Source organism: Oncorhynchus kisutch, linkage group LG19, assembly GCF_002021735.2.
Source record: "Oncorhynchus kisutch isolate 150728-3 linkage group LG19, Okis_V2, whole genome shotgun sequence".
Classification (NCBI taxonomy): domain Eukaryota; kingdom Metazoa; phylum Chordata; class Actinopteri; order Salmoniformes; family Salmonidae; genus Oncorhynchus; species Oncorhynchus kisutch.
Genome location: NC_034192.2, coordinates 19,431,550 through 19,452,084, shown reverse-complemented (window position 1 = coordinate 19,452,084; position 20,535 = coordinate 19,431,550). Strand labels below are relative to the sequence as shown.

Below are 20,535 nucleotides of genomic sequence, written 5' to 3'. Positions count from 1 at the left end.
GAGAGAGAGAGAGAGAGAGAAATATCCTGTACAGTTGTTTTGAGAGAGCGAGCGAGAGAGAATATCCTATACAGTTGTTTTGAGAGAAAGAGAGAGAGGGAGCGAGCAAGAGAGAGAGAATATCCTGTACAGTCGTTGAGAGAGAGAGCAGAATATCCTGTACAATTGTTTTGAGAGAGAGAGAGAGACAGCAGAAAAGAACAAGACACTATTAACAGTCATGGGGGTAAACACCTACCAGGAAGCAACAACCTTTCCCTCCCCACATACCCCCATAGAAACAACGATGACAAAGTGAAAAACAAAAACGGAGTACAGCTCGTGAAGCTCTGTGGAACACTGGGTCTGTACATAGTCAATGGTAGGCTGAGAGGGGACTCTTTTGGTAGGTACACCTACAGCTCATCCCTTGGCAGCAGCACTGTAGACTACTTCCTCACCGACCTAAACCCAGAGTCTCTCAGAGCTGTCACAGTCAGCCCACTAACACCTCTCTCAGACCACAGTAAAATCACAGTATATCTGAGAAGAGCAGAACCCAACCATGAAGCATTCACGGCCCAATATGGTATTTTAAATGAAATGATAAAATATACAGACCACAAATTCAAATTGGCTATACTCAAACTCTTCAACATTTTCCCCGATATTTGGAACCAGGGATTGATCGCACCAATCTATAAAAATGGAGACAAATTTGACCAAAATAATTGCAGAGGATTTTGCGTAAACAGCAACTTTGGGAAAATTCTCTGCAGTATTATAAATAGCAGACTACATAATTTCCTTGACAAACACAACGTCCTGAGCAGGAGCCAGATTGGATTTCTAAAAAATGATCGTACAACAGACCACATTTACACCCTCCACACTCTAATTGATAAACAAGTAAACCAAAACAAAGGCAAAATCTACTCGTGTTTTGTAGATTTCAAGAAAGCATTTGATTCAATTTGGCACAAAGGTCTTTTTTATAAACTAATAGAAAGTGGTATTGGAGGGAAAACATGATTTTATTAAATCAATGTACACTAAAAACAAATGTGCATTTAAAATTGGCAACAAGCAAACAGACTTCTTCTCTCAGGGACGGGGAGTGAAACAGGGCTGCCCAATAAGTCCAACACTATTTAACATCTACATTAATGAATTGGCAAAAACATTAGAAGAATCGGCAGCACCTGGTATCACCCTACACAACACTGAAATCAAGTGTCTGCTGTACGCAGATGACCTGGTGCTGCTGTCTCCCACTAAAGAGGGGTTACAGCAGCACCTAGATCATCTTCACAGGTTCTGTCAAACCTGGGCTCTGACCAAAAATAAATATATATATAATGATATTCCAAAAAAGGTCCGGAAATAAGGATGACAAATATAAATTCTATTTGGACACAGTTCTATTAGAACACACCAAAAACTACACATATCTAGGATTAAATATCAGCAACACAGGTAGCTTTCACATGGCTGTGAATGAGCTGAGAGACAAAGCAAGAAGAGCATTCTATGCCATTAAAAGGAACATCAAAATCGAAATTCCAATTAGAATCTGGCTCAAACTTTTTCACTCAGTTATAGAACCAATTGCTCTATATGGCAGTGCAGTATGGGGTCCAATCTCTAATATTTAATTTACCAAATGGGACAAACATCCAATTTTGCAAGACTGTATTGCAAGTGCAAAAAAAACTCCAAATAGAATTGGGCCAATACCCCCTCCTCATTCAAATAGAAAAAAGAGACATCAAATTTTACAATCACCTAAAAACAAGTGACCCCAAAACATTCCATCACACAGCTCTACAATGCCAAGAGATGAAAAAAGAGAAGAGTCCCCTCAGCCAGCTGGTTCTGAGGCTCAGTTCACCAACCAAAACCAACCCCATAGAGCCTTAGGACAGTACTCAGAAAATCTGGCCCAACCAAATCATCACAAAACAAAAAGAAAAATATATGACCTATTGGAAAGACACCACAAAAAATCAAAGTAAACTTCAATGCTATTTGCCTCTAAACAGACAGTACATGGTGCCAGACTATCTGACCACTGTGACTGATAGAAAACTGAGGAAAACATTGACTAGGTACAGACTCAGTGAGCACCGGTCGTCACCGGTCGTCACAGACACACCTGGCTGTGCTCACTCTGCTCCAGGGTGAGAGGTGGAGACAGAGCTGCATTTCCTATTACACTGTGACAAATACAAATAGACCTAAGAGAATATTTCTTCCCCAAAATTATAATTCAATACAAAGAATTTGAAACTATAAAAAATCTAATATTTATTGGGTGAAGAGCCAAAATGTGCAGTTTTGGCAGCCAAATATGTGTCCTCCTGCCACAACCTGAGGGACAGCCAGTGAAAAGTGCAAAGTAATGTCGATAATATTTCCCATCTCGTTTTGTTCCATATCATGTGTCTTCTCAGTCATGTTGACACTGGTCTACTACTATTGCTTTAATAGTCTAGGTGTTTATGTAAGTCTATGGTTGCCTAGATTGGTTCTCAATTAGAGGCAGGTGTTTATCGTTGACTCTGATTGGGAACCATATTTAGGCAGCCATGTTCTTTGGGTATTTTGTGGGTGATTGTTTCCTGTGTCTGTGTTTGTGCCACACGGGACTGTTTCGTTGCCAGTTCACTTTTTATTTTGTATTTGTGTTCATGTTCAGTTTTCCCTATTAAAACATGGACACCTACCACACTGCATATTGTTTCACCTCTTCAGAGGAAGAGGATGAAATCTGCCGTGACAACACCTACTATTATTATTGCTGTTGGTCCCACCATTTATTTATATATAAATATATATATTTTATATATAAATATATATTTTTATTTTTCGATATGTATACTTTGACAATGTAAGTAATAATGAACTTGCCATGTCAATAAAGTCAAATTGAATATATATATATATAGAGAGAGAGAAAGAGAAAGAGAGAGCAGAATATCCTGTACAGTCATTTTGAGAAAGAGATGAGCGTTGTAGACTATTCTTCATTTCCCTATTTTCCTTTTATTTGTTGGCAGTGATGTGTTGGCAGTGATGTCTTCAACAGGGTGTGGTGAACACACTGTACACACACATCAGTGGGCATGTTAAAGCAGGTACATCTCCTACCAACATCTGGCTATTCACTCAGAGAGTATTATATGGGTTCAGCATAAACTCATGTTGAATGGATACTAAATGTCAGCTTTGATAAGATTGTGATGTTGACACACGGGAAAATGTTTCCCCAAGGGGACAGAAAGAGAAAGAGCCTGAAAGGACACAAAACTGTAGCCCTAGAGTTATGAATACCTTTCTAAATAAGACTCCAAAGCAATGCATGGATGGCTAGAGCAACGATCAACTTAATAAAAACACATTTTCTATTGACTATTTTAAGGGCCTTTTAAGTGACAAATAAAGTAAGGATTTCATCCCCCCCTTGTGACGGGGAATAGAAGCTTGTTTTGTGCAACAGGGAGGGGCAATTGAATGCAAGCTTCACACCCCAAAAAATGAAGGTAAAATGTAAATTGTTAAAACATTTCTAGCCTGTCGATCTATGGGTAACAGGATTTATGTTTTATGCTCGACCCGTTCAGTTTTCCACAACAAAACACCAGAAAATGACCCAAAAGAACCAGCTCAGCTGCTTTTACACTGTGATTTGACTATTAGATGTTCAATGTTTCTTTTGAACAGTTCAGTTCACTTAACAGGGTGGACCTTACAATCTTGGACCTTAAAAACATGCTCTTCTCCCGTGAGGTGAAAACATGCTCTTCTCCCGTGAGGTGAAAACATGCTCTTCTCCCGTGAGGTGAAAACATGCTCTTCTCCCGTGAGGTGAAAACATGCTCTTCTCCTGTGAGGTGAAAACATGCTCTTCTAATGTGAGGTGAAAACATGCTCTTCTCCCGTGAGGTGAAAACATGCTCTTCTCCTGTGAGGTGAAAACATGCTCTTCTCCTGTGAGGTGAAAACATGCTCTTCTAATGTGAGATGAAAGCATGCTCTTCTCCTGTGAGATGAAAGCATGCTCTTCTCCTGTGAGGTGAAAACATGCTCTTCTCCTGTGAGGTGAAAACATGCTCTTCTAATGTGAGATGAAAACATGCTCTTCTCCTGTGAGGTGAAAACATGCTCTTCTAATGTGAGATGAAAACATGCTCTTCTCCTCACGTGAGAAAAGGTGGTGTTAACATAACTTAAGCTCAACTTGCAAAAACAGCCATTTCAACTACACATTTCACATGTTTTGTTGTTGTAAGGGAGGATGCCATGAGTACTGATTAGATAGAGAGTATTACTCATTAAAAACAGATAATTGACAATCACTACTGAAGCAGGGGCCCAGAGGGTCATGGGGGAATTGGGTGAGAGGGGCCAGGGGTGGAGGGTAAGGTGTTTTGGGGAGTGTATTTGAGTTCAGTCTAGCTCTGCTCTCATCTCTGGGTCAAAAGCATCGCCTCTCCATCCTTGCCATTATTATGTAAACAATATAATGAGATAGCCATGCACATACAGGCCCACAGATCAAACATGTTGCCTGCTTCCCAAATCGCACACTATTCCCTATTTAGTGCAGTACTTTTAAAAAGGGCCCATAGAGCTCAAAAGTATTGCACTATATAGGGAATATGGTGCCATTTGAAATGCACACGTTGTCTGATTTGATCTCTAAACAAGCTAACAGAGGGTCAAGTGCAATTGGTTGTTCTCCAAAACACAGGTTAGGGCTGTGATACTGTGAATGTTGCTGAGGCCTAGATAAGGGAGCTGTTTAACTGACAGCATCACAATAATACACTTCAGCTATTTGGTCAGGTGACAGTTGTGCAACGGTTGAGTTTTTATCAGCCTAACATTGCCACATACACATGCACACGTTTCAAATGCACGTACGTAGAACACATACTCGCGCGCGCACACACACACAAGCACACTCTTCTCTCCTGAAGGGCCATTGTCTGTTTTATGATGGTGCCTACAGGGTTTTACTGAAAGACAGCAAACAGTCCCAACTCTCTGTGAAGCCCATAAACCATCCACAGGACATCGTTTGTGAGCTTCGCAGTTTTATAAACTGTTTCTGTTTGTTAAGAGGGCAGGGGGCCTCATCAGCAACATACAGTCATTCGTAAAGTATTCAGGCCCCTTGACTTTTCCCACATTTTGTTATGTTAGAGCCTTACTCTAACATGGATTCAATTGTTTATTTCCCCTTCATCAATCTACACACAATATCCCATAACAACAAAGCAAAAACAGGTTTAATTCAAATGTATATAAAAAAAACGGAAATATCACAATTCCATAAGTATTCAGACCCTTTACTCAGTACTTTGCTGAAGCACCTTTGGAAGTATTTACAGCCTCAAGTTTTCTTGACGCTATAAGCTTGGCACACCTGTATTTGGGGAGTTTCTCCCATTCTTCTCTGCAGATCCTCTCAAGCTCTGTCAGGTTGGATGGCGAGCGTCGCTGCACAGGTATTTTCAGGTCTCTCCAGAGATGTTCGATTGGCCACCGGCCCAAACTGCCAGGACACCAACCCTCCAAGATCTCTCCCCCCCCCCCCCCCCCCCACACAAAAAATCTAATAAAAAAAGACTCCTCTCCCTTCATTCCCCATCCCCAACCCACTATCCCCCAATGCACCAATAACCAACAAAATGATGAAAAGAGTCAAATGAAGGAGAACAAACAGAAAAAAAACTATCAAAAACAAAGGACATCAAGGAATCAAACAACTGTTTGACTGCATGTGAGGCACTATTTACATGTGTGTCCGTGTGTGTGTTTGAATAGGAGCGTATGTACAGTGGGGCAAACAAGTATTTAGTCAGCCACCAATTGTGCAAGTTCTCCCACTTAAAAAGATGAGAGTGGCCTGTAATTTTCATCATAGGTACACTTCATCTATGACAGACAAAATGAGGAAAAAAATCCAGAATATCACATTGTAGGATTTTTCTGAATTTATTTGCAAATTATGGTGGAAAATAAGTATTTGGTCACCTACAAATAAGCAAGATTTCTGGCTCTCACAGACCTGTAACTTCTTCTTTAAGAGGCTCCTCTGTCCTCCACTGTAACAGCATTGCCCCTCATTGTCATTTAAACATACTTTTTATTTGGTTTATTTTTACTTTATTTTTGACTTTTATCTTTGACCTTCTGGCCACTCTACCATAAAGGCCTGATTGGTGGAGTACTGCAGAGATGGTTGTCCTTCTGGAAGGTTCTTCCATCTCCACAGAGGAACTCTGGAGCTCTGTCAGAGTGATCATCGGGTTCTTGGTCACCTCCCAGACCAAGGCCCTTCTCCCCCCATTGCTCAGCTCTAGGAAAGGTCTTGGTGGTTCCAAACTTCTTCAACTGAAGAATGATGGAGGCCACTGTGTTCTTGGGGACCTTCGATGCTGCAGACATTTTTTGTACCCTTCCCCAGATCTGTGCCTCGACACAATCCTGTCTCTGAGCTCTACGGACAATTCCTTCGACCTCATGGCTTGGTTTTTGCTCTGATATGCACTGCCAACTGTGGCTGCCAAACCTTATATAGACAGGTGTGTGCCTTTCCAAATCATGTCCAATCAATTGTTGTTGTTTTTTTAGACATTTGCAAAAAGGTATTGTGTGTAGATGGATGAGGAACATGTTTTATTTCCTCCATTTTAGAATAAGGCTGTAACGTAATACAATGTAGAGAAAGGAAAGGGGTCTGAATACTTCCCAATGCGCTGTAGTACTGTAGGCTACTCTGCTCAGACACACCAATACCATTTGCTTGCCAAGAGTACTTACACCTCTGAACATGATTTGCAAACTGAGAGCGCACTGATTTTACATGAAGAATCAGGTGAAAAATGGGTCATTCCATTTTATTTCAATCCACCCCTATTGATTTGAACATCACTTTTTATACATATTTGCCCATACTAAAAGTGGTCAGGAAGTAACTTTTTGGACATGAACGCCAAAACGTTTAGGAGTTAGAGGTCCTCAAAGTTGACCCATTTTGTATTTCCATGTCTTCTTGACTGGAAAAAAATAAACGGTTGAGTTTGGATACCATTTAAAAGCTTACAAACAGGGTTGTCAAACTATTTTATATATATATATATTTTTTAAATGCCCGAGTCGGGTTCGAATCAAGCCCACTGCCTTTTGACTCATGGAGGACCGTCTACTTTCGATGCATTCATTCCACGTGGTTGAAACAGAAACAGCTCAAAGGTTAACAGTTTTATTCCCAGTGCTTAAGGTTAGGGATATGGTTTGGGGAAGGCTTACAACGAAACAATAAAAACGACGTGCCTGAGTATCATCAGTATTCATAGCATTCTTAGTGCTTGCTAGAGCCTTGGGAACTTCCTGAGCTCAGTGGTCTAGGTAGCGCGCTCCGCCTCTCATCCTCATGAGTGCTGGGAGATCTAGTGCCCAGCCTGAGCCTAAATTAGGCCCACAAGTTAATTATGTTTATTTAAATGTTTTCAAGACGTAAAAAAAGAATAGTCTAATAATTTACACATAAAAGAAAAGGGTCAGCTCAACAAGATAGTTTTTGTATAGGCTCAAATGCATAAACATCTTGACAGCTTTACAAAATCAAATATTAACACAACACAATACAGGCTTACAATCCACACCAAAGACCAGAACTATATCGACAAATCACCCATAGCCCAACTATAAAACGTGGGTCAGCATCCACACTGGAGGAAGGTTTATCATTCTACAGTAGGCCTACATCTGTCAATCAACTGATGGCCCAAATCTGCTCATCAACTCAGCCACGGAAAAACATTATTATGGGTTTTCACACCTTTCATTGTGTGACAATGGACATGCTAACGGGTAACCTACAGAATGTTCCCTATTGGAATAGAATAGAATCCAATAACAATATAATATAATATAGCAACCATCGATGGCACTAGATTATCATCAGCTGATCTCTCCTGAAACAGACAACGTGTGCATCTCAAATGGGCTGCAATCTGAGGCTGGTAACTCTAATAAATTTATCCTCTGCAGCAGAGGTAACACTGGGTCTTCCTTTCCTGTGGCGGTCCTCATGAGAGCCAGTTTCATCATAGTGCTTGATGGTTTTTGCGACTGTACTTGAAGAAACTTTCTTTCAATATTCCTGATTGGCTGACCTTCATGTCTTAAAAGAATGATGGACTGTCGTTTCTCTGTGCTTATTTGAGCTGTTCTTGGCATAATATGGACTTGGTCTTTTACCGAATAGGGATATCTTCTGTATACCGCCCCTACCTTGTCACAACACAACTGGTTGGCTAAAACGCATTAAGAAGGAAAGGAAGTCCACAAATTAACTGTTGTTGGCACTCCTGTTAATTGAAATGCATTCCAGGTGACTACCTCACAAAGCTGGTTGAGAGAATGCCAAGAGTGTGCAAAGGGTGGCTACTTTGAAGAATCTCAAATATAAAATATATTTAGATTTGTTTAACAGTTTTTTGGTTACTACATGATTCCATATGTGTTCTTTTATAGTTTTGATGTGTTCACTATTATTCCACAGTACAATGTTGAAAATAGTACAAATAAAGAAAAACCATGTAATGATTAGGTGTGTCCAAACTGTTGACTGGTACTGTATATGATGGTTGTATAGACAGTATGGACAGTATATGAACAGAAAAGGTGTGTACAGCAGTAGTTATATAGGACAGGCCTTGACTAGAATACAGTAGATACTTCTGAAGTGGGTAAATGCAGCAGAAAATATCTCAGAGACAAAAGAGACATCTGTACATGGTGAACAGCCAGGTATGTCTCAGTCGCACACACACACACGCAACGCACACATACATACACACACACACACAATAGGCCATATTTGAAAAGAAAATATTTACAAAAGAAGAGGCCACATGGCTAAGTATCTAGTATCTAGACTTAGTAGTTCCCAAGACGTGTGAGCGACCTGGAGCCGCATGTATCAGGAGACTCAGAGAGGGAGGGCTGATTTAGGATAGACCTGCCATACAGCCCCAGGTCTATCATTGACTGATTGGATGACTGAGAGTGAAATCAGATTGTAGGCTACTCAGAGCTTGGATACGTGCTATCATGGCATCCAACAGATTCTACTGTATCTTCATTCTGTTCTGTCGCTCATCCTCTGAATGAGTAATCCCTAAAATTGTCAGCCAGAGGTGTCCATTTACAGAAGTGACTACATCGAAACTGCTTCTCTCTCTTCGTTATCCCAGCTCCCTCTCTCTTCGTTATCCCAGCTCCCTCCCCTCTTTTCTCTGAATAGGGAGTGAAAAGCAGGAGGAACAGGTTTTGGCCCAGTCGACCACAACTGTGTTTTCTCCCTCCCTCCATTCCTCTCTTGTTTTTCTAGGCTGGGGGAAACCTGCTGTGGCTTGTACGGGCATGCATTAGCACAATAAGAAAACATCTGTTAAGAAAGTTTAGAACACCGTTTCTCTCTCTCTTTCTCCCATCTGTCTCTCTTCTTTCCTCCGTCCGTAGTGCCTCCATGTTTTTGCTTTGGTCTCAAGCCTTTAACATAACCAATAGAGTCTCATGATGCCCTCCTTATTCAGTACTGTACATGTGCGTATGTCTGTGTCTGTGTTTCTATTGGTGTAAGTGTATAGAGGAAGTTACTCTTTCTTACCGGTGTGTGTCCTTTGGTGTGCTTTCAAGTGAGAGCTCTTTGTGTAAACCTTGGTGCAGCCTACAAAGGGAAAAGCGATGTTAGTATCACTGCACTGACCATGGAGCAGTATTCAACATTGACCTCTACGGTATTTCATTTCACCATGTCTCGGTAAGCAAACTAACAGAATCATGAACCTCATCTCCTGTATCTGTGACCATACACGGTTTAGTCTTTAGCACATTAGCCTTTTGCAAAGGTATCTCTTTCAATGACCAAAAGGGCACTTTGGGAGCATTTATTCATTCATTCATTCTTCCAGTATCCCCCTTTCCTTTCCATCCATCCAGTATCAGGGGGCTCACCTGGGAAGTCACAGAAGTGGATCCGTCTCTTCTCCAGCTCTGGGTTGTTCCGTCGGTTGTACCTGGGTCCCGTCAGCACCCCCTGTCCATGGGCCATGAGCATGGAGTGGTGGGACATCTGGGTGACCTTCAATCCCAGCCTCGTGGAGGCCTGGTAGGGGGGAGGAGGGGTGAGCAGCTCTGCCTGGTTCTCAGGACTACCCGGCTGGGAGTTGGGGGGTGAGGGAGGTAGGCTGTGGGGCTGGGACTGGGGCGATGCGGTGGTGTGGTGGTGGTAGAAATGCTCCGGCATCGCAAACGACGAGTCACCACCGCCGTGACCCACCGTCGTCAAGGAGACGCTGTTCAGGTTTATCATGGTTCTACCGTTGCTGGCTCCGCCGGTCCCTGGTTGGCTGCTGTGGGAGAGGGTCATTGTGAGGTCAGCTCCACTGACAGGAACAGGCATTTGGTAGACCTGTGGTTTCTGGGGGCCAATGTACAGCTCTGTGTGTGTGTCTGAAACTGGGTGGCCACCGGCAGCCATGTCGGGTTTGATAAACATGGTGTTGACGGTCTGGGGCATGCTGAAGACAGACGTGAAGTCAGGCAAGGTCTGGATGGTCTGTATGGAGCAGGGCACTGGCACATCCACACCCGGCTCTGTCTTGATGTGTTGGAGTAGGTGATTTTGGTGGGCCTGGTGGTGCTGCTGGTTAGGCTTGTTGGGCCGGTACAGGCCAGTGCGGAGGTGGGTGGTGTTGGGGAGGATGAGGTTGATGTTGACGCTGTATGGGGCCGTGTTGGGCTTCTCCTCTGAGAAGTACTCGTCCACCAATGAGGCGCTCTCTCTGCGGTTCTTCTTGTCTGTGGGGGCCATGGAGGGAGGGATGAGGGGGCTGCCTGGGGTCTGGGAGAGGTATTTTTCCATCTCCAACCGGATCTAGAGAGAGAGAAGGAAGAGAGAGTGAGTCGTGTTTCAATACAGAGCCAAAGTTGAAAAGGTAGGCACTCGTGCATCTAGGATGAGTCTCTTGTTGTGGTACAAATTCACTTTTTCATTCAATTGCTTTAAAACCCTCTCAGCTAAACCCGTAGTTGCTCTTTATTGATTCTGTCACTATGTGGGATTGTGTTGGTATAAAGGTGGAAGTGACATGGCACAGAGGGGGATGGAGGGGGTATCTGTCTCTAATGTCTCTGTCTGTCTGGGTGTGTGTCAGTTAGAGAGAGACGCCAGGAGAACTGGTGGTACCAGGACTCTCTTCCTCCCAGCATCCAACCTCTCTCCCTTCCTTCCTCCCCCTTCCATTCCTCACATTCCAACCTATCAATGGAGCTCACCACCGTGGACGAATCAGAGGGAGGGAGGGAACGATGGAGTGGAAGAAACATGGAAAGACTGCCTTAAATGTGTGCTGCCACAAGGTAACTTAAAAGGGAAAACATTTCAAAGTAGACACAATGCATGGCGTTTGTCCTTTGGCGCGGAAAAGCCACCAGAAACAATTGCGCTCTAACTACTAGAGAGTGACTGTTGAGGCCCGGCCCTGTCTGTTTTTTAAATGTTTTTCTCTTTCATTTATCATCTCTCTCTTCTCTCCCCCCCCCCCTCCCCCTATGAAATCTGAAATGATCTATCCATGGCTTACTTAGCCCTCTGCCAGCCCTACAGGACATGTCTGTGCAGGGTGCAGTGCTAGCTAAGTAAACAGACAAAACAAAGGTGAGGGCATGAGAAAGGAGCGAACACAAACACTACACTGCCTCCGCTGACAATTATAAATAGAACAGAGAGAACTCATTTGATTCTACCAGAGATGTCATGGGACAGCTAGATCATTACAGATTACAGAGGGAGAGGGAGCGAGAGCGAGAGGAGAAAGAGATGATAGATGAAAGAGAAAAACCTGAAAGTTCTCCAAACCAAACCATCAGCCCATTGTAACTATAGATGATTGACTAGCTTTTCATTTTGATACTATGTTGTACCTTGTTAAAACGAATCCCAAGAAGCAAAAAGAGGACTTATTAAGATCGTACTATTTTACTAGGAAAGTTACAAATGAATGCCAGCGAAATAAAGAACTGTAGCCTAAATCAAATATGCTGCAACTCAAACACACCACTGTTGGTTCTATGAGTTACTGAGGCCAAACACTGGAGCACAAAGAGCCAATCCAAGGCAAAGCCCAGCCAATTGGTTGTGTACAAATGATTCAATGAGCTGTTGATATATTGAGGCTCTATCCAGCTGTACATAATGGCTAACCCAACAGCAGGTACAATGAAGGGGAGAGGACATTTCATCAGGCCTATTATACCTCCACAGCTATTTGAAGTGCCAGCTATGTCAACACTGGCTGCATTATATATTTCCCAATCTCTTCCCTAGCAACCCCAGTGTTGATGTGTTTTTATACACAAACTCTTGAAGGGCTATCGCTTTATGGGCACTTCAACCTGTGTGTGTCTGCGTGTGCGTGTGTGTGCCTCCAGAATATAATGGGCCATTTATCACTAGTGAACCCCACCGTCTCTCTCTCTCAAGCACCTCTGGCCCACAGCCCCTTCTGACATCAGTGCAATCTGACCAGGGAGAGAAACTGAAATGTAAAACCAAGTATTTAACTGGAAAATGACTTCTTTCTATGTGTATTGAGAGCTCTTCCTGTTTGAAGCTGCTCCTTTTCAGGACAGGGCACAAACGGGTCTTGTGTTATTCGGGTGCTGGCAGGCAGGCTAACCCAGCGCCCTTGGCAGTGCTCCCCCCTCTGGCCTGAGCACAGGGGGTTGGTGGCGCCTTAATTTGGGAGGACGGGCTCGTGGTATTGACTGGAGCGGAATCAGTGGAATGATATTAAATACATTAAAACACAGGACTCTCTTCCTCTTCCTCCTGTGTGATGCCATTCCATTTGCTCTGTTCCAGCCATTATTATGAGCCATCCTCCCCTCAGCAGCCTCCACTTGGCCTGGGTGCCCTGGATCCTGTTCATTAGGCAACCAATGGAAGAAAACATACTGATATAGGGAGAGACTACGATAAGAAACGTTTTTCTGTTGCAAAACTTTTTCTGCTGTATGTTTAAATGAACACAACCCTGGTTCCTCACCTTCTACCGTTAACCCTCTCGCCACCACTCCCCCCTCCCCCTCTTCTGTCCATCCCCTTTGTGTCAGAAGAAGAATGGAGTACCACTAAACCCTGGCCCAAGACTGAGTCTGTTAATGATTGTAGACCAGACAACTGCTACATGCCAAAGCCCAGATAACAGAGAAGAGGAGGGAAGAGAAGAAAAGAGCCAACTTCTTATCAGCTCTTTTCTGGGTTATGGGGTAGAGTCAGGGTCCACGTCCCGAATGGCACCCTATTCCCTACGTAGTACAGGGCCCATAGGGCTGGTCAAAAGTAGTGCACTATGTAGGGAATAGAGGGTGCCATTTGGGATGCACCCAGGGGGGTTTTCACACTTAAGGTCCATGACCATGACTGTGATTTTGAGTTCAGATATTTAGTTTAGATATTAAACTAAAGTCAAAATACCAGCCAAGTCAATACTGTGCAATGAAAGATGACTAATGTCACATTTCATACCAAGTCACCAAGGTTAACTATCAGTAACTATAGCAACTATGCTGACCAACAACACGATAATGCAATAAAAATGCCTTTCAGACCATTGTTAGCCATGCAAATCTATCTGCAACTAATATCCAAATCAGCATCCAACAACACCACTCAAGAGTTCCTTGTGGCCAATAGACTATCCTCCTCCTTACCTGCTCAGAAGTCAGGGGTCAGGATATCCCACAGACAAATGGTCCTGTCTCCTCAATAATGATCCTTTATTAAAGGGAAATACCTGAAATGTGTCTTCCGCATTTGACCCAACCCATCTGAATCAGAGAGGTGCAGAGGGCTGCCTTAATCAACATCCACAGTGCCTGGGGAACAGTGGGTTAGGAAATGGTGTGTATGTTTCCTGGGATCATCTCCATAAACGATCACTGATAGCCATGGGAGGGAGGGAGGGAGGGAGGGAGGGAGGGAACCTTTGATACCGAAATTATGTTTTATGGCTACTGGCATGATGATAAGACGTGTTGTTTTGGCTTTTTTAGGACTGTCACTTTGAGGACAGTCAGTCATCTTGGTTTGTGAAAAATAATGTAGTGTCATATGAGTATTGTTGAGGTTTCCCGAACTCAGTCCTGGCGCATGTTTTGTGTTTTCCCTAGGGCACAAAAACAAAATGTGTACCCAGAGGGCACCCCAGGATCGAGTTTGGGAAACCCAGACTTAGACTGCTGACCAGTAGTGTAAAGTACTTAGGTAAAAATACTTTAAAGTACTACTTTTATGGAGTACCTGTACTTTATTTTACTATTTTTGAGCACTTTTACTTCACTACATTTCTAATGAAAATAATATACGTTTTACTCCATACATTTTTCCATTACATTTTGAATGTTTAGCAGGACCAGAAAATTGTCTAATTTAAGCACTTATCAAGAGAACATCCCTGGTCATCCCTACTGCCTCTGATCTGGCAGACTCACTAAACATAAAACGCTTCATTTTGAAATTATGTCGGAGTGTGCCCCTGGCTATCCGTAACAAAAACGATATGGTTTACTTAATATAAGCAATTTGAAATGACTTATACTTTTGACTTTTGATACTTAAGTATATTTTTGACAATTACATTTACTTTTGATACTGAACTATGCTTAAAACCAAAAACGTTTATGGACTTTTTCTCAAGTAATATTTCTATTAAGGTATCTTTACTTTTACTCAAGTATAGCAATTGGATCGTTTTTCAACCACTGCTGTTGACTGGTGGTGACATAGAGTCTGGTCAAAGAAAGTCAAAGCGCTGTGACTTGTTTAGACTGGCCATGGAGTATGAGTATTGAGACATATAGGAAACCACTGTGACTGGTAATGACCATGTGTAGTCTGGCCAAAGAGTTTGACTGGCAGTGCAGCATTAGTCTGGCCATTTACAGTCTGTTTATTGACAGGGGATAATAACACAAAAAACCCATACAGAGAGACGAGAGATGAATCAATACACAAGTGAGTGCTTATACTTGTCTACACTGTAAACTTTCATGGAGCCCCGAAGGATTCAGTTGGTTTTGGAGAAGGATGCCACAGCAGGCTAGAAACACACAGCATTCAAATCAATCAGTTAACCAAACTACATTTTACGCAAAGAGAATAGCAAGGAGAAAAACTCATCTATAACACAGCAAACAACAGAACACCGGGGAAGCTAAAAGCTTTCAATGAGCATTCAGCGTGGTCATGGTAAAGTCGATGCCCTGCAGTTGGTAGGTAGGTACTGTAAGTCTATCATGTCTAGTATCAAGCATCTAGTGTACTTACTACAGAGAGCTGATCTGTGTCCCACCATGATGATAAGGCACTGGAGCGTACCATTGAATGGCTGTTCGTGGGGAAACACCCCCAGCATCACCCCTGTTGGTGCAACTCCCTGGTGCTTTGTTTACCCACAATACAACTCACCTCTCATCTCAATGAGACACAGCACAAATCTCCTGCTCAAAATAAAATGTCCACTTCTCAAGATTCTGACTGATCTAGTCTAAAAGTATGAGATAAAAACACATGCTGGGTAGAATATATACAACACACAGATAAACATAAATGTATCTGTGAATGAAACGGATTCATTTAAAAAGTAATACACTGTTCCCTCCATACACTTTTGGTTTCCTTTCACTAGCTAGTGTAGTTAGATGGATGTGTGCCAGAGGTGACTGTTGGAGAATGGGGCAGACCTGTAGACCCGATGCAAATGGGCTGTATTGCATTTGCAGTCAAATGGCTAGTCAAACTAAACACCACTGACTATCTGAAAAATGTCTATAAATTCTGTCTCTAAAGTTACCTGTTTAAGTCTGACTGTGGCCTAACAAAACCTCGGGGAATGAAGAAAGATAGGTCTAAATTCTGTCTCTAAAGTTACCTGTTTAAGTCTGACTGTGGCCTAAAACAACCTCGGGGAATGAAGAAAGATAGGTCTAAATTCTGCCTCAAAAGTTACCTGTTTAAGTCTGACTGTGGCCTAAAACAACCTCGGGGAATGAAGAAAGATATGTCTAAATTCTGTCTCTAAAGTTACCTGTTTAAGTCTGACTGTGGCCTAAAACAACCTCGGGGAATGAAGAAAGATAGGTCTAAATTCTGCCTCAAAAGTTACCTGTTTAAGTCTGACTGTGGCCTAAAACAACCTCGGGGAATGAAGAAAGATAGGTCTAAATTCTGCCTCAAAAGTTCCTTAATTCCTCTGTAATTACTATGCAGTTACAGGTAACTACACCGATATATCTACAAATCCCATGTAACTAAATGGCGCCAGTGCAACCAGAGACATTGTAACAGCTACAGAATGTAAACATTCTATAGGACTTTTCACAAACTACAGTGCTTCGTTAGATCAGATAAGGTCATTGGAATACCCTTTTGACTTGAGCACATTCAACCACAGTGACTGGAGGTTCACAACAGTAGCCAACTACCGGGAAACATAGGCTCATCCATCAGCCTTTCTCCCCTGGCCTGCAGTTACTTTGCCTAGCTTGGTATTGTATCACCCACCTCCTGCCCCAAGCAGTATAGAGATAGATTAGGGATAAGCGCCCTAGTTTTTTGTTGGTTTATTTGATCATTTAAAACAAGGTACACATACTAAATGATTAAGAATCATTGAGGATAAACACAAGAAAGTTGACAAGTTATTTCTATTGTAATCCTCTTCCATGATAGCGTTTGGTATATGTGGCAGGACAAACCAAATAGAGCAGGGCTCTGTACAGACAGGTCTAACTGCATACTGCTGTCATGACAGGCATGGCCACACTCTTAAAGATGAAGGCGCTAGTTGGAACCAAATAAGGTTCTTGAGAGCGATGCCATACGGGAACCATTTTAGGGTCTCTGAAGAACCATGAATTGGATGGTTCTTTGAGGAACCATACAAATATCCCAAACCATAAATAATTCAGCCCTCCAGGACCGGATTTTAATAGCCTTGCTTTAGGGTTTTAAGCCTTATTGAAATATTTCCCAGGATGCCTTTCGAGTGAATTTTAGCATTACCAGAACCACCCATGACTGTGTTTGCTAATGACAGAGGAATGGTTGCTGCATTAATTCATGTTTAGTCATGTGGCATTCACCAAGTGAAATCCTAAGTGAATATGTTGTCATTAAAATGAATAAATCTAAAATTCGAGACAGAAATTCCTAGGCCCTCAAAATATGGTTTAATGGCCTAGTTTAACCCTAATACAGTGGCCTGAAACTCATAGTTTACAGGTCACATCAGGCCTGCAAGTCATATTATGATGGTTTGCTAAGTGATGTGTAAATCCTATTGGAATCCAGCCAGAGTAGGGATATCCAACATTTAGATAATTTTTTTAGGTCTGCCAGTGTTAGGAAGACTGAGATATGAGACTACCTTAAACAATCTAAACTTGAAACAACCATTTCAGTAACGGGTACTATGAGTCCACGTAATAGTTTCGAAAAAAAGATATGTTATTTATATGTGAGTAGCATAAGATTAATTCATGAATAAATGTACATGCAAAAATATACATACAAATCTAACAATTCAAACAAAAAAACATCCTGCAACAGAGCATGTTAGGAAAGATGATAATGATGGCCGTGGTTTTGGTTCAACTCTGGTTATTAACACCAACAGTGGGGTTATTTAACCACACAAGAGTCTTAATTGAACCTTTTACAGTGTTCATTTAACACTTGAATCAACACTAGAAGTGTTACACGGAAAAATCAACACTAGTTCTACATAGCTACCTTAATTACCTCGCACATCGACTCGGTACTAGTACTCCCTGTATATAGCCGTGCTATTTGAACTCGTTACTGTTGTTCACTGTGTATCCTCATCTCTATTTCGATTTGAATATTTACCTTTAACTCTGCATTGTTGGAAAAGGACTGGTGGGTAAAGGCATTTCTCTTTTAGTCTACACCTGTTGTTTTACGAAGCATGGGACAAATAACCTCTGATTTGATTTCGTTAACGCTGACCAATTTACTGTGGGCTATGAAAGGGACACATACATTCCAGATCCCTTTTAGAGTTCTGAAGAATCATAGATGCCCCTTCAACAACCCCACACTTAACTCAAAGGTTCTTTATCGGCCAGATTTGCCCAAAGGAACGTTAACAGCTGAGGAAAGAACATGTAAGAATCTTCACTGCAGGGAAAAAGCGACATCATTCGACTGCCTTGAAGCATCAATTCCTATACGACACAAAGACATGTCTCTGAGGCAAAAATGGCCCTATATTTAGTTAATATGAACCCAGTGCCCTGTCCTTTAGGGAATGTGGGCATATATTAGAGAAACTAGCCTAATGACAGTGCCCTCTCTTGTTGATACAGTGGTGCCATGTTAATTACTAATAATGAATAGTAACTTAATCGACTTCATAAGTTCCATTTCAAAAAGTAAAACTATGCTTCTTGAACTTTTGATTGCAATATTGTCTGGAATGAAACGGTCCATATTCCTATTAAATCTATCATTAGCCTCAATCCAACCATGAAGAAAGACTGAAGAAAGACAGTAAATGACAATCATAACTAGGTTAAACACAACAGGGGCTATATATGATAACATAAATCCACATCAATTAATTGCTGTCAATTCTAAAGTGATCTCCATCAACGGTAAGTGGACACCTTCAGATCCCGTTCAGCGGTTGAGATTGAGCCAGATGTTGCTGGGGAAACACGACACCAGAAGGGGAACTGAACTACCTGCAGGTGGGGGTTGGGATCTGGGGTACACCTCACACACACCCTCTTAAAATCAGCAGGAAAGACAGATCATTGCAAGGCAAATGCACAATAAAGAACCCACAATATGATGTGTGAGAATCTACAGAGAACGTGGAGTATGTGGCACTGCATGTGCAAATGCGGACCAATATTAGTAATAATAATATGGACATATGTATAAGAAAAACGTGGCCAAATTAAGGGTATAATTAATCCGTTTGGTCTTGAACCATAAGAAAATATTTTGTCGATGTGTTAAATTATATTATACAGTTTACTTGCACCTTGATCGATCCTGTTTCCCGCAGAGCTAAGTCAAATTATTCACGTTAAACACTATTCGGTTCTATTGCACACTTCGTTCCTTGTCGATAAAGTGCCAGCTAAATAAATACATATATTTATAAAATAATCTTCAAACGAATGCAACGCAGGAAAAATATGAATTTATAATGAACAGATTGACAAATCTTTAGCAGAAAAAAATCGGAATCAATTTGTAGGCCTATTCAACAACATTCGTGCTTGCGTCGAGTAACAATCGTGCTTGCGTCGAGTAACGCCTGGGTAACAATGCCATAGGCTTTTCCATAGGCTAACCTTTTTGGAATATGGACAATCCTGTGTATTGAATAGGCCTGTGCTCTTTCTCCCAAGAACAATAAAATACGTTATTCACTGTTATGCATGATACGAATAGGTTTATTGTGATTTTAGATAAGCGAAGGACACCTGAATGGAACGATTCACTTCTACAGTTTTCACATTGAGACTATTTCTTGAGTGGGAGTGTCCCACTGTTCAACTGACTACAGAATATGAACCAGGAGAAGGGCGGAACACTGTGGAGCCCCTGGCCGCACCTGGGCTACCTCCACTGGGCTAAGATGTCATTCTCACCGCGGGTTTCACTTCCTCGAACACGGACGAGTCCTCTGCGCCGTCGGCTCCAGACATCCGCACAGGCTTCAGCTGCGTGAAAACAGCCCTCTCATCTGTGTGTGGAGGATTCATGGCCAGTCCTATACTAGTTGCCATAGTTATCTCTCCGATAAAACGTATTCAAATAGCGCTTCCTTTATAAATATGACTTATGTAAAGTACATATAGATTTGACAACTGTTGCGTGATAAGCGCGTCGTTGTCGGGTCCAGGTGCGCGCAGTAATTCCAAATCCCTCACTGGCTCACAGGTCATTTTACCTGCGCTCAAGTAAGCCAAGTGAGACCTGGAAGTCATGATTGACAAAAACATTAGCCAATTCAAGCGAGGGAGTGTCCTCTACCCCAATCACCTGTGCCGTAGGTGTTTTTCACGTGGGTGATGAGGAAACTACACAATGGAGAAGGAGAGAGAAAGGGGGATGATGTTGGAAGAACAAGCATGGTTTTTAGTTCATAAACAGCATATAGCCCAGTTATAACGTAGATATTTCACACACAAGCGCGCTCACACAAACGCAGGCACACACGTTTGTGTCCCTGAGGGTTTGTGTGTGTATTTCAGTAGGAAGAGAAAAGGCAGTGAAACCCGAATCATAGTAAATAATGAACTGGCTGCCACAACATATTAATGATCGAAAATAGAAAATATGATCTTAAACAGGACTAGAAAATGTCTGCTTCAGGACTCAGATAAATGTAACATAGTTCCTGTGAGAACAGACCCGGTCTTAGAAATGGA

The 20,535-nt window shown here is 42.1% G+C and overlaps 1 protein-coding gene across 2 annotated transcripts in view; it reads right to left on the bottom strand.

Moving 5' to 3' along the window:
- klf5l (Kruppel-like factor 5 like) overlaps positions 1 to 20,035 on the bottom strand; it is a 24,859-nt gene extending 4,824 nt beyond the window's left edge. The window contains exons 1-3 of one of the 2 annotated variants that reach the window (XM_020453166.2): positions 19,753 to 20,035; positions 10,015 to 10,936; positions 9,668 to 9,727 (exon numbers count right to left, since the gene is read on the bottom strand). In XM_020453166.2, coding sequence (XP_020308755.1) covers positions 9,668 to 9,727; positions 10,015 to 10,936; positions 19,753 to 19,890 — 1,120 coding nt within the window. In that variant the 5' untranslated portion in view covers positions 19,891 to 20,035. Of the gene's footprint in view, positions 1 to 9,667; positions 9,728 to 10,014; positions 10,937 to 13,776; positions 13,897 to 19,752 lie in introns of those variants that run through there. The other variant, XM_020453168.2, reaches the window with a different exon arrangement.
- Positions 20,036 to 20,535: the final 500 nt, after the last annotated feature.